This window comes from Pinus tabuliformis, chromosome 3_2 (assembly GCF_031772625.1).
Source record: "Pinus tabuliformis cultivar Carrire ecotype Pingquan chromosome 3_2, CPIR1, whole genome shotgun sequence".
Classification (NCBI taxonomy): Eukaryota; Viridiplantae; Streptophyta; class Pinopsida; order Pinales; family Pinaceae; genus Pinus; species Pinus tabuliformis.
Window position 1 is genome coordinate 238,113,572 of NC_142302.1, and position 14,620 is coordinate 238,128,191.

The 14,620-nt window shown below is 39.0% G+C and overlaps 1 protein-coding gene across 1 annotated transcript; it reads right to left on the reverse strand.

The window, feature by feature from the left end:
* Positions 1-7,310: 7,310 nt before the first annotated feature.
* Positions 7,311-7,976, reverse strand: LOC149180580 (uncharacterized). The gene has a single exon (XM_089413917.1). The coding sequence runs from the start codon at positions 7,974-7,976 to the stop codon at positions 7,311-7,313; it is 666 nt and encodes a 221-aa protein (XP_089270043.1).
* Positions 7,977-14,620: the final 6,644 nt, after the last annotated feature.

Consider the following 14,620-nt stretch of genomic DNA (forward strand, 5'->3'; position numbering starts at 1 on the left):
CCAGTCATTGCTGACTAGTACCTCTTTATTTTTATCAAGCTTGAGGAGGATAACATATGCTTGTTGTATAATTTCACCCTTCAGACGAATCCATTGCTATTTGATGTTTTAACAAGTCTAGCGAAGGTGAAAATCGGTCTTGTCTAGATGGACAGGTTTGTCGCTATTTGATGTTTTAATGAGTTTAACGACAAAGATAACTCGGTCCTTTTCATGTTTAGGGAGTTTGAAAAGGGACAAACAGAAAACTCAAGTTATTTTTCATAAATTAACCTCTCAAGCTCAAAAAAGCATAAAATAATACAAGAGAGATATCATTTCCAATCCATTAACGAGCTGGAAAGGACAAGTGCTCGGTAATATTTTCATATTTAGAGAGTCTAAAAAGAGCTTAAAGAAGACTCCGCTTTGAGGAACGAGTGGTGTCTAGGGTAGCAACTGGTTCCAGTGATTTTGGAACTTCTCAAAACATGTTGGTTTATGTGAAGAGGCTGGCTAATAAGAACACTCATTGCAATTGTTCCTCAAAAAAGGTAAAACAACCAAGTGAAAGCGTATGATTGGCCAAGTAGATAGTGACGATGGAAGGAGAAAAACCAAGGCTTATTTGATGAAGGAGGCTGATAGAATGGTAATCACGAGGGCTAAAAATGGAAATGGGCTCATTTTTAGATAAGATTGAACCACAGGGAACTGTGCTTGGATTCAGTTTCATGTTTACACAGGTTTGAAATGAAAAACTATGCTTGGATTTAGTTTCATTTTTACACAAGCTTAAAATGAAGAACTATGCTTGAATTCAGTTTCATTTTTACTAAGGCTTGAAATGAAGAACTATGCTTGAGATTGGTTTACATGCCCCCATCATGATGAAAGGGAGAGTCTCTTGTAACTAGATGGAAGTCGCTACAGTGAAGCAGGATGGTTATCCAACACTTTTTGGCTTCATCCAGATAGGGACAAAGGTGAATGGGGTGATTCCCTTCACATAAACTACAGGGAAACTTAACTTTACCACTAGGTGCATGCCCCCTAAGCTTCATTACATTCACCTAAGTAGACTACTCATGGCTATCAGGTGGATGACATGAAGGTTCTTTTACGATATCAAGTGAAAGACTCGACTGGGATTTTACGAGATCTACTCAAAGACTTGACTTGGAACTTTGCTCCAGGGGACCTTGTTTCATTTTTTAAAGAGCTTGACACAAGACAAGGAACTCTGCTCTGATTCCTTGTTTCATTTTTAACGAGCTTGACACAAGACAAGGAAATATGCTCATACTCCTTGTTTCATTTTTTAACGAGGTTGACACAAGACCAGGAACTATCCTCATACCCTTTGTTTCAATTTTTTAACGAGGTTGACACAAGACAAGGAACTCTCCTCATAGGAGTTGTTTCATTTTTTAATGAGTTTGACACAGTAAAAGAACTATCCTCATGGGCCTATTTCATTTTTTAATGAGGTTGACATAGTAAAAGAACTATCCTCATATCCTTGGTTTCATTTTTTAACGAGGTTGGCACAAGACAAGGAACTATCCTCATAGACCTGTTTCATTTTTTAACGAGGTTGACACAGTAAAAGAACTATCCTCATGGGCCTGTTTAATTTTTTATGAGGCTGAAAAAGTAAAAGAATTATCCTCATATCCTTGGTTTCATTTTTTAACAAGGTTGACACAAGACAAGGAACTATCCTCATAGACCTGTTTCACTTTTTAACGAGGTTGACATAGTAAAAGAACTATCCTCATGGGCCTGTTTCATTTTTTAATGAGGTTGAAATAGTAAAAGAACTATCCTCATATCCTTGGTTTCATTTTTTAACGAGGTTGACACAAGACAAGGAACTATCCCCATAATTTCTTTGTTTCACGACACATAAGATGTCATGAAGGAGAGATTTAGTTCCAATGCCCCTAGTACATGATGTACAACATCACTGAATTGATCGTCAGTTGATGTAGGTATGGAACGAGTTGCCACATAATTAACTCATGGCAAGGATGATACCATGGGTACAAAAGGACCACTTAGGAAAGATGGTTGACTGGAAGCCATATTTGGACCAGGAAATGAAAGCTAGTCAACGGTGACAATTTTGCCTTCATGCAGGAAAAAAATCACTCGAAAGAGTGTTGAAACAATAGCTCCCATGTCATAAACATAGTCACGCACTAGAAGTAAATTGTAATCAAAAGGGCCTGGGACTACCATCACATTCAGATAAATGATTTTTCATCCCAAAGTAATAAGCAACTGAGGAAGGATCCCTAATGGTTGACTGGTTCTGCTATTAAAGCCTAACAGATTCTGGGTAACTGGCACAAGTGGCGGTGAAATGAGTGCTTGCCAAGTAGTTGAGGAAAGGATACTCACAGATGCACCTTCATCTATAATAGTGCTAGATACAATCATATTACAAACTTGTACTATGATCTAGAAAGGCACATAAGAAGGAAGACAAAAACCTACCAGTCGATTCCAGTCAAAGGAAGTGACTAGACTACTTGGAGGGGGTGCCTTAGAAATGGGAGAATTAACCCCTTGAGTTAGGAGAGCGAGAGGATTTTCCTCCTATATTTATGGAACAAGAGGAATGCCCCCAAGCTCATTAGAATCTGAAGAAACAAAAAGAACTTGAGTGGTATCATTTTCACTCTCTTCGGGAAAGGCGTGATTAACTGAAGGTGAAATCGGGTCAAATGTTACCTCGACCTATTGATTTGGGTCAGGTATAGACTCATAGGATTCACTTTCAGAGAGAGTGGGTTTAACCGATGGTTGATTTGGGTCAGTCACTTTATCAACTAGTGAAGGATTAAGGGAGAGTCTCCTGTAACCAGATGGAAGTCACTGTGGTGAAGCAGGATGGTTATCCAACACTTTTTTGGCTTTATCCAGATAGGGACAAAGGTGAATGGGGTGATTCCCTTCACATAACCTACAAGGAAACTTGATTTTTCCCTTCTTTCCATGAACTTTACTACCACTAGTTGATGGTGTGTCACCAACATGATCTCGAGAAGTTGATGACACAAGATGATATGAACTAGAAGACAATTCTTCTAAGATCGGAGGAATATCAGGACAATTTCGAAGAAGATGGTATCCCACACAAAGTTTGCATGGATATTGAACTTTGTGAGGCTTGAAAGACGGTTTCCCATCAGATGTTGCACTCAAAGCAATGGTTGCTTGGTTGCCCCTCTGCTGAATTTGCTTCTTCTTCTTCTTCTTCTTGGCCACTTGGTTACTAGTACCAATACTTTCACCAGGCGAAGAGGAAGAAGGGGAAGAAGAAACAACCGAGGAAGAAGGCAAAGGGTCAAATTTAGGATCAACTGGAGGTTGATTTTGTCCAGTTGGATGTGTACTTGATTGCAGAGAAATCACGACATTTTGAACCAAGGAGGTTGAAAACAACCATACTGGCAAGCTAATGATAAATCCCAGAAGGGATAATGTAGCCATATAAGGAGCACCAATATTTACGAAAGGAGGAAAAGGACTAGGATTTCCATCAAAAGGAATTCCTTGATCGGTGGACTTCGGATTTGTCGCCATATGTTTCAACCTAAGATCAACTAAGGAGTGAGTGTGGAGGATGTTATCCACGGTCAATTAATTTTATTTAATCAAAGTAACATAACAAAACAAAATAGGGATAATCCAGGCAAAAGGTTTACCAAGCAACTATGAACTACAAAATACCTCCCGGTGAACCGAGAAGTATGCGCAGGCAATCTCCTCGAATGCTGTGTTCGTGTATCACAATGTACAAGGCGGCCGACTCGGTTAACTAAGGATGGATAGCAACCTAGTGTTTTCCTCCCATATATAGCCGAAAGTACGTGGAGGCCCAATCCGTATAAGCGCTATCTAATGAAAAACCACACATTGAGATAATTCCCATATACTTTACATACTGTAACACCGCCCTATATACCCAAAGGTATGTGGACGAGCTACGATATACTCACGTACGTGGAATGAGGTATCACACTTGAGATGTATTGCAGACATGTTAGCGAAAACCGCTTTGTTTTACAACATCGGAACACGTCTCTAGCCTAGACCTCTAAATGTTTTTCGTTAGGTGACAATGCTCCATTAGGTAAATTCAAATAAGTTTTAAGTTGATCTTCTTTAGAATTTTCCTTTAAAGGTTCAACACGTGATGTATGTTTGCAATTCCTAAAATGAAACTAATATGATAAGAATTCTTTCCATTCAATTTAGCAATGAAAATCCTTAGCTAGTAGGGATAGAGCAATAAAATTTTTGACAAAGAGCAAAGAGCACAACTAATGCAATTTTCCTAGCTATTCGTTTCAAGCATTCACAAACTTCAATATGAATGATAAAAGTTTTTATTTTCAATTCCTTAATGTGAATATGAACAAAAGGAAATATGCACATACAATCAATCAATCTTTCATAAGAACGAAGACTTTTATGATAGTTCTGTTTTGAAGGAAAAGAAGACTTTACAACACTTTCTTCCGAACTAAGATTAATCAGTTATATTCTAACTTTGGCTATAGATTGATAATGAAAAATAAAACATTTAAGAAACATTAATCAATCAAGTCAAAGTAGGGCTAGACAAGGAGATAAATGATATTCATTGATCTATCAACAAGCAGAGAAAACTTGGCAAAAACACATTCCAAAGGTGAAACATTTCCCTAAGGTGGATCAACGTAGGTCAAAGAGGGCCTAACTATGCTGCAGGGCACTGTATCTCACTTAAGGTTGCTCTGCAGAGCACTGTCCCCTGCCCAAGCCTGTGCTGATTCTTGAGAGGCCACTCAAAAGTCATCTAACCTCAAATTTTGACCAAAATTCAATGCAAAAGAGCTGAAATACAGTTAATGAACACAATTAGGGTCTACAAGAATGTCTTAGGAGGTGAATAATATACTAGGAAAGGTGATAGTTTTCCCCAGTGGAGTTGCAAATTTGTTTTAGAGAATTTAGCATCTATGGATAAACACTAATTCCCTAGGTAAGTAGCTATATCTTGAACAACAGTTTAAAGTGTTTTAGACTTTTCCTATAAGCAATAGATAAGATGAGAAGATAGAAGGCCTACCTCTAGTTACGCTTTCCTCTCGTCTCCCTTGTATCGATTCCGTCGCTCCTTCTTGTACTTAATCCACTTGAGAAGTACCCTGTAAACACAACAGAAGACAAAAAACCGATCAAAGTATACGATCTATTGAATATAAATGAAAGGAATTAGATACAATTCACACACATAAGCATTATGAAACAATACATATGGGAAAAAGGTTCAAACACTTTATTAGATACAAGAAGGAATTACAACCATTGGTTTCCGATTGAAAGCCATTCCTCCAGCTTGGATCCCATCCACATCACATCAAAAGCATGAAAAACTTGTAGCATTACAATACTTGTTGCAAAGCCAAATCTCACAACAACATTATCTCCTTGCAATTCAACATAATCCAACCCCTCATCACTTAGATGAGTGGTCAATTTATAGGAAGATGAAGGAGGTTTTGTAATTAATGGTCGAATTGAATGGCTTTCCATACTTAGAATTAGTTCCATGGAGGAAGGGATGAGAGGATAGGATGCACCTTAACTCATTCCTCATCCATTTTCGAGCTCATAGGAGTTGATAAGTGAGGGAAACTTCTAGATGACTCCAAAAGATAAGAATATTCCCCAAACCCTATGTGAATTTCGCTCATTCTCACCCAGTGTAGGTGAAAGGAAGCCTAAGTGCTCTGCAAAGCACCCTGGTAGTGGACTTAACTACTCTGAACCGCACCTCCATAAGGGCTTACATGCACTGGTCCCTCCAGAGGCTATTTATAGATGTTTTCAAATCATGAAACTGCCTGGGAAGGAGGCATCCAAAGGGGTGACTTGTTTAGGGCATGAAGCAACTAAAATTAGGGTTTGATGAGCCCTAAAACACTGATATGGATGTTGGGATTTGAAATGCCCAAATGGATCTATAACAGATCCATGCTAGGGACATCCAACGGACAGGTGTTACCTCCAGAAAAACTTTTATGAGGACCAGTCGACCTGCTCTAGATAGGTATTTGTGGTGCCAAATGTTGAGTCTTCTCTCGATCTTGGCAACCAACAATATGCAATCAACAATTCTATAGCAGTGAGGTTTTAGCCGGTATCTAAGATATCTTAGTCCACATCTAGGGTGTGTAGAGTGAAGGGAAACCTGTGGAGGACATATTGAATTTCATGAGGAGAGAACCTGATGTAGTGAAAGTAGACTTATTGTTATTCATCTCCATACGCGTTGCAATACTGAAGATGGACATGATAGATTGTAGCCCGGTCAGATCCCCAATACCTCCATTAAGGAAAAGTAGGACATCATCTAAAAAAATTAAATGAGTCAGTATGCAATTGTTAGAGATCTTGATTCCCTGTATGCAGCCCAACCTATGATATTCCAAGATGAGCCTACTTAGACCGTCCATAATTAGCAGAAATAATAGAGGGGAGAGGGGGAAACCTTGTCTGAGTACCCTTTCTGAGTGGAAATAGGGAGAAACTGCACCATTTGAGAACACTAAAAGATACTTTTGTTATACAAAACATAATCCAATTGATGAAATCCGGGGGAAAACCTAAATGAGTTAAAACCATTCTTATATATAACCAGCTAGCACGATCAAAAGCTTTTGAGAGATCTACCTTGAGGATCATACCTTTAAGCTTTTTTGTCTTGATGGAATGTGAGACCTCCTTAGATGTACCGATAGCTTCATGTATCTGATGATCCTGAAGGAAAGAAAGTTGCTTAGAGGATATGTGGGAGGATTGAATGGGGCAGAGGTAGCTTGAAAATGATTTTGGCTATGATTTTGTATATACAGTTGCAAAGTGAGATTGGGAGGAAATCACTGAAGGATTCTGGGTTATCATATTTTGGGATGATCACAATGAATGTGGAGTTGAAGGCCTCATGCATGCACCTTGTAGCGCGACAATATTAAATTATTTTGAGGAGGTCATCCCAAATATTTCAAAAAAAGCAGTCTAGAACTCTACAGACCAGCCATCGCATCTAGGGCTCTTGTCCTTATTGAACCATTTCAAAGTAGATTCTAGCTCCCCCATCGTAATAGGCTTATTGAGGTCCTCAACATCCTCTTGATTTACAAAGCAGGGGAAAGTCAAGCAACCCTAATGATTTCGACCAGGGATGCATTGGGAGGGACCTTGTAGAGTTGCCTGAAGTGTGAGGTGCCGAGAGAGTCCAAATTCTGAAAGGAATGTACCCTGATGCCCTACTAATTAGTAATTTTCCATATGGTATTGATTTCTTTGCATCCATTGGAAAACTTATGGTAGAACTTAGTATTATCGTCTCCTTCTTGTAGCCAAATAGCACGACTCTGGAGCCTCCACGATTCTTCTCTGTCTTTAAGGATATTATCCCTCTGAGTGACAAGGGATGTGAGTTGATCCTTGTGCTCTGCAGTCAGATATCCACTCCCATTTTCATCTTCCATTTTAGCAATCTCTGCTTCAATGTTTCTCAGGGTTTCATCATCACTCAGTCTCTTATTATGAGCCCAGCTCATGGAAAGGCGCTTTAGGTTGATTAAATTGTGAGCAAACCCTTCTGATAGATTTCCTCCTGCACTAGGTGGATGGGTATTCCAATAGTCAGTGACAAGCTTGATGTAATCAGGGTCTTTTAACCATGTAGCATTGAACTTGAATGGTGCTTTGGGCTTGTTGACTTGACCATTGAGATCAAGGTAAATGGGTGAGTGGTCCGATAGTCCCCCTGAACCAACCCACTGAAGATAGATGCATCCTTGTCCTAGCAAATGTTCTTTTAGGAGGAAACGGTCTAATCTTCTAGCCAACCTTGCATCCCCAGTCCTGTTCCTCCAGGTGGGTTGGAGCCTCGCTGAAGGGATGTCGATTAATCCATGATCCTCCAACATATTCTCGAAGTAGTCCGATAATGAGTCAATTTACACATTTTGTCCCCATGATTCTGAATAACCAATAGAGAAATTTACGCCACCTCCTAGAATAAGGTTATCCACTTGTAGGAGACTGGATCTAAGTAATTGATCCCAGAAATATACCCATTTTTGACAAGGACCATATACATTGATCATTCTGATATCAATGCCAATTTCAGGTGTGAAGAAATCTGCCCCAATGAATCCAATTCCCCCAAATATTGATCAATTTGATTAGGCTGGGATTATAACCCAGCGCAATGCCACCAAACCTCCCATTAACATCTAGAATATGGAAATGCCATCCAGGTAGCATGGATTCAAGAAGGTGTGAGATGGGCTTAGCTAAAACCAGAGTCTCCCGAAGGAAAATAACATCCACTCATTCAATTTTCAAGAGCATGTGGAAAGATAGTTTTTTAGTGGGACTAGCTAATCCTCTACAATTGAAAGAGAGCAGCTTCATTGGGGGGAGGACAACAAGGTGTTCTGTGCTCTAAGAACCTATTCAATGGCTATTCAATGGCCTGTAACGACATCCATGCCCGCCTGTATCTTGGCCTTGGAAATTGATGAAGGTCGACCCCGTGGAGGATTAAGGGAAATGGAGGGGGATAATAAACCAATGCCTATGGTGTCCGAATGTAAAGACCGATTGAGAGAACAAAGGTTGTAGGGGTGTGAATGATTCCTAGAATCAGAAGCGGAGGAGTGATCAACAAAATTGGTTAGCTCTAGGAAAGAGGGAGGGGTACAAGAGATAGTCAAAGGGGGAGGATTCAGAGGGAAAGCCAAGGAGTGAGGAGATGGAGCAGATGAGATAAAGCAATGCCGCCTAGATGAGTCAAATGCATATGCACAGGATGAAATGGAATAAACAAAGGAACAAGGGTTAGAATTACCTGAAGAGAGCGTAGTCGCCATAGCTACCTGAGCCTTGGTTATGGGAGGTGAGGGAGGCTGAATGGGAGCATTGTTGCACTTCTTCAAAGTCACTTTGGTAGCCTTGTTCAGAGCATTGTTGGTGGTCACTCGATGATCAGGTATCTCTGAGACTATGACTAGATCCTCTGCCTAGAGTTCCGAAGCTGTGGATTTCTTGTTCAGTGGACATTCCTTAAATAAATACCCAACCTTGTGATAACATCTCCAACGAAATGGGACACCCTCATAGTGAAGAATCTATGTGCGCATGTAGTGCTCCTAATGTAGAGTAATATGCTCCTCCAGGCCTTCCCTGGTGTCGAGGTGTACTCTAATTTGTGCTAAAGACATATTGCCCGAAGATAGATATGAGTTGTCATGCTCCAGATAGGTTCCTTGGGAATTCCCTAAATGACGAAATATGTCCTCAGACCAGAAGTGAAGGAGTAAACCAAGGTGTCTTACCCACAGTGGCCCTGCTCCAAGCTACTCCCTCTCAGGATCGAACTGAGGGCTCCATATTTTTAGAAGAACTAGGGTATGCTTTATATGCCAAAATTTTGATAAAATCCATGTGGTGTGATTAGCCCTCGCAAAAGGAAGGGTGAACCAGCCCCAAGCCAGTGATTGAACAAATAGGATATCTGTCAAAATATGCCCCCAAATCTCTGAATTACATTGTTTAAGTCTAGCTATTGAGTAAGTCCATCCACGCACTCAGCCAACCAAGACTCTATCTGTTGTATCAAGCACATCTCCCATCTTGGTGTATTCACTAAAGCGAAGGGCAATGTCCTGATACTTGGTCTTCACACACTTAGTCTTCTTCCCTTGCTTGTGTCCCTTGTCACTGTGGGCACTCCAAGGGGTTCCTAGTGGGGGAATCAATTCTTTAGGTTAGTGCTTGGACGTGTTCACCTCGGCCCTGAACGGTATTCCTTCAAAGTATCTAGAGGTGGGAGGCGCTAATATAGGGGAGAGTGATGGATCGAAGGGAAATTCAGGGAGGAAACCTTTAGGAGAAGAAGAGGGGAAATGGGCCAAGATGTCAAACAAAGGGTTTAGCAAATAACCTAGAGGGTAAATGGAGGGGTCCGGGCTAATACAGTTGGCCCTGAAATGAAGGGTTGCCGATGAAGGTGGAGGGGTAGCGGAAACTGTCCATGAGAGGGGGTCTTCAGGAAAGGTTTCAACTAGATAGGAGGATCCCAGATCATAATGCGAGGGCAAGGTGACCACCTGAGAGAAAACATCAAAGGAGATGGAATGTTGAGAAAACAACACATCTAGTATTGGGGGTGTTAAGAAATTGATGACAGATAAATAAATTATTACTGAGATTTACCGATATTTACAGAGAGGAATAATAAAATAACCAACAATAATACACATAATATTTATCTAGGAAAACCCCAAATCTAGGGAAAAACCCAACCGAATGAGATCTCATTAGCATTGGCCAAAACCTTGGCCAATCCAGCCAAGTAAGCCTTCACCACTCACCTCGAGGCCAACATTACAATGAAGTATTCCCAGCCTTTTATAGGCTCCATTACATGCAATACCACGAACCATAACACCATGGGGACACTATACCATGTTCCCAAAACCACTACTATTTAACCAGGTCAACCTTGACTCAAACCCCAAAGGAATTTTACCTAACAATTCATCCCTTAAACTTGACTTGGGGTTCCTTGACTAAATCTAGCCAAAGCCTGCTAAGTGAGACAATCCCACTCACTCTAGCCCTTACACCCTTCAAAGTTTTTACCTGGGATTTTTTAAATTGACATCCCCCTATTACCTAGGTCTAACCCAGACTTTACTAGCAATTACCTAGGGGCATGCATGCCTTACCAGGTCTTACAATAGTATGCCCATTTACATGCAAATTAAAAATTTCACTCCATTATAATATATTTTTTGTTTACCCTTGTTGATGCCTTTGTACATATGACATCAATGTCCATATAAAAGGAACCCATCTACTAAATTACATGGGTCACCATCCGCTATAACTGTTAGTTATCTAGGCATTTTTTTCATGTACATGGTTCATCAATTAATTAATCCATGTGCACATATCCTCCTCATCAGTGTGCAGCTTTGCTTCATAATCTATGGCCCATACCTACAAGAAAATCTTAATTATCTCTCTATCTACTAGGCCAATACAAACCCTTGGCAACAAAAAACATCCTTCTGAAGCCAACTTAGCTCTGATACTAGTTGTTAAGAAATTTACGACAGAGAAATAAATTATTACTGAGATTTACTGAGATTTACAGAGAGGAATAATAAAGTAACCAACAACAATACACATAAACATTATACGCATAATATTTCTCCAGGAAAACCCCAAATCTGGGGAAAATCCCAACCCAATGAGACCTCATTAGCATTGACCAAAATCCTGGCCAATCTAGCCAAGTGAGCCTTCACCACTCACCTCCAGGCCTACATTACAATGAAGTATTCCCATCTTTTCATAGGCACCATTAAATGCAATACCGTGGACCATAATACCATGGGTACACTATACCATGTTCCCAAAACCACTACTATTTAACCAGGTTAACCTTGACTCAAACCCCAAGCTAATTTTACCTTATAGTGGGAGGAGACTTCGTACAAATGGGAACCGAGGGATAGGTATCTTCCGAGTAGTGTACTTGGTCTAGCTCCATGACCGTAGTCGACAATGAAAAAGTTGTTCCAGCTGCCAGAACACCCACGGATTGTCGTTACACTGGAGGTTCACTGCAAAACGTAAAGAAAAAATGGCAGGAGGGTCACCTCGAGTATGATGGTAATAGGAAGAAATGGCGATAGGGTGCATCAAGAAATTTCATGTTATGTAAATATTTGGGTTCATAAATTAATTTGGTTTTTTTCTTTTGTTCCTCAAATCAAACGAACAATTCCTAATGTTACATCTAACTGAAGTTTTTCATCATTTTTGTTTGAATGTTTTACCTTGATAACTCAATGCCACACCACATGATTACCAGAGTAGAATACCTCAATTCGATAGCATAGGGCCAATCACTGCTCAACAACATATAGAAAAAATGAATGATTATCTAGATCTGCAAGAAATTGATGATGATGATGTGAATTTGAGACTATTTGCATAAAGTCACATAGGAGAAGTTAAGAAATGGTTTAAAGCATTGCCATCTACCTCTATCCCATATCTCATAAAATTTCACCAAACGTTCCTCAGAAGATGGGAAGTAAAGAAAAACCCACTTCAAATATTAGTTGAGTATGAGTGTATCAAAAGAGCCCCTGGTGAAATAGTCCAGGACTATTGCACTAGATTTAATAACATTTACAATCTTATCCTAAATGCAATACAACCCCCACCAGGACTATCTCTGATCAAATTCCCAGATGGATTTGATCTAGACATGTCTTACCAACTCAGAGAGACAAACCATACTACCCTTGGGGAAATGTAGAGAAATGCAGTCAGTGTAGAATCCAATCTGTTGGCAAAGAGAGCTAGACTAAAAGCTGAGAGGAGAGTTACTATTGAGGAAGAACCTTATTCTTCCTCATCAGATGCTAATTTCAATACATTAGTTAAGAAAAATGGAGAAAATGATGGAAAGGATAAATTTAACTGATAGGGCTCCTCAAAGAGAAAATCAAGATGGCTCTAAAATTAGAAATCCTATCTTTAGGAGAAACCCACCTCAAATAAAATAGAGCGAACAAAGAGGCGAAAATGATCAAAAACAAATTATACCCCCTTTCCAAGAGAATTGTGCAGATGAAGAATCAGAGATACTAGAGGATCATGAAGAAAATAAAATAAAATTATTTGAGGAAAATGAGATTGACCACATTTTATTAACTAAAGAGGAACAATATCTATTTTTGCTATCACAACTAGAATTTCTCCCTTTAGAGTCAAATGATTATAAATAAGGATACAAAAATGCTATCATGGAGGTCCACAGAAAATACAAATTTAGAAGTAAAAAGTCTGTTGAAAATCCTCCCAAGAAAATTCAGAATGATACCCCTTCTACTAGTCAGTCAAAAGGCGATTCTCAAAAGGAGACCTCTAAAAAACAGGATCTAAATATCAAATAGATAGATAAACCTCAAACAACTTTCAACATTGAAAATGGATTGGCCAAAGTGAAAATTTATATTCCTCTCACAGAATTAATCAACAAAAATGCATATAGACCTCAAGTCATGAAGGCTCTAAAGATAGGGGAAGGGATAGACATGGTCAACTTAACTGATGACCAACCTGAGTTGTTGTTTGGACCTGAAGTTGAAGGGAAGTCTTAGGAGGCTAGTGTGCCACCTTCCAATATCATTTTAAACATTCATGACAAAATCTTGCACAATGAAATGCTTGATTTTGGTGCATCTCACAATATGATCCCTAGAGCTATTATGGAGAAACTAGGATTAGACATAACCAGAACCTACAAAGATTTATATATTTTTTGACTCCAAAAAAGTAAGATGATTAGGTCTTATAAAATATCTATGTGTCACATTGGTCCAAATATCGACAAATATTCTAGTCATAGACATTGTAGTAGTAGACATACCTACGAAGTATGGAACGTTACTATCAAGATCTTGGGGAGCAAAGTTACAAGGTACTTTGCAAATGGATATGACCTATGCTACCATTCATGTTTTTGGTCAGCAGAGAAGATTATATAGGGAGACATTAATGAAGTACATGGTTAGTAGCCAAGAAAAACCAAACAATTACCCCCTGTACTCTGTGCATTCAAATTTAGACTCCTTTATTTTGTATAATGATGAATCTGTAGAGGAAGTTTCATGCTTAGAAGATGAACTTAGCAAGACAAAGGAAATAAAATTAGATATTTAGAAACTAGATGAAGAGGGAGAGGCCATGTGGAATATGCATTTTGATGGGGCTATGAGCAAGGAAGGAGCAGGGGAAGGTGTTTTCATTGTAAACTCACAAACAAATATGGCTAAGGGACATTCTTACAAGCTAAATTTTCAATGTACAAACAATATAGTTGAATATGAAGCATTATTATTAGGACTACAACTTTTAAATAGGTTAGAACTCATCATTAACCAGATTAAAGGAAAGTACTCAGCCAAACATCCTAGATTAAGAGCCTACAGAAATGTAGTTTTAGATTTTCTGCAATGTTTTCCTGAATATCAATTGTTTGTTATCCCTAGAGGGAAAAATATTTTAGCTGATACTTTAGCTACTTCAGCCAGTACTTGTAAAATTCCATTCCATCCAAATAGAAAATACGAGGTGGAAGTTAAGCACATGCCAACTGTTCCAGATAATGTAAGATATTGGTAGGTTTTAGGTAGTGATAAGCAGGTAGAAATTTTTTTACAGTTGAAAGATGAATTTGAGTGTGTACATATTCATACAGATAATGATTTAGATGAGAATAAAAAGGAAATAGTGTTAAATGAAACTTACGACAATCCATAAGAACTTGAGGTTCTGTAACTAAAAGACAATGAGTTGCCAAGAGTATTGGTGCCATTGGAAAAACTTTTTGATTTCAACGATGTAGCCAAGAAGTCCACAATAGAACCAGTAGGAGCCGAGGTAAAGGAATGAAATATAGGAACTGAAGAAAATCCTAAAATTGTAGAAGTGTCTAAATCCTTACCTCCTAAAAAAACAAAAATACATTGAACTCTTTAAA

What these genes read in the sequence shown, in the direction of transcription:
- LOC149180580 (XM_089413917.1), bottom strand. Translation starts at nt 7,976, where the DNA reads ATGTTGGAGGATCATGGATTAATCGACATCCCTTCAGCGAGGCTCCAA.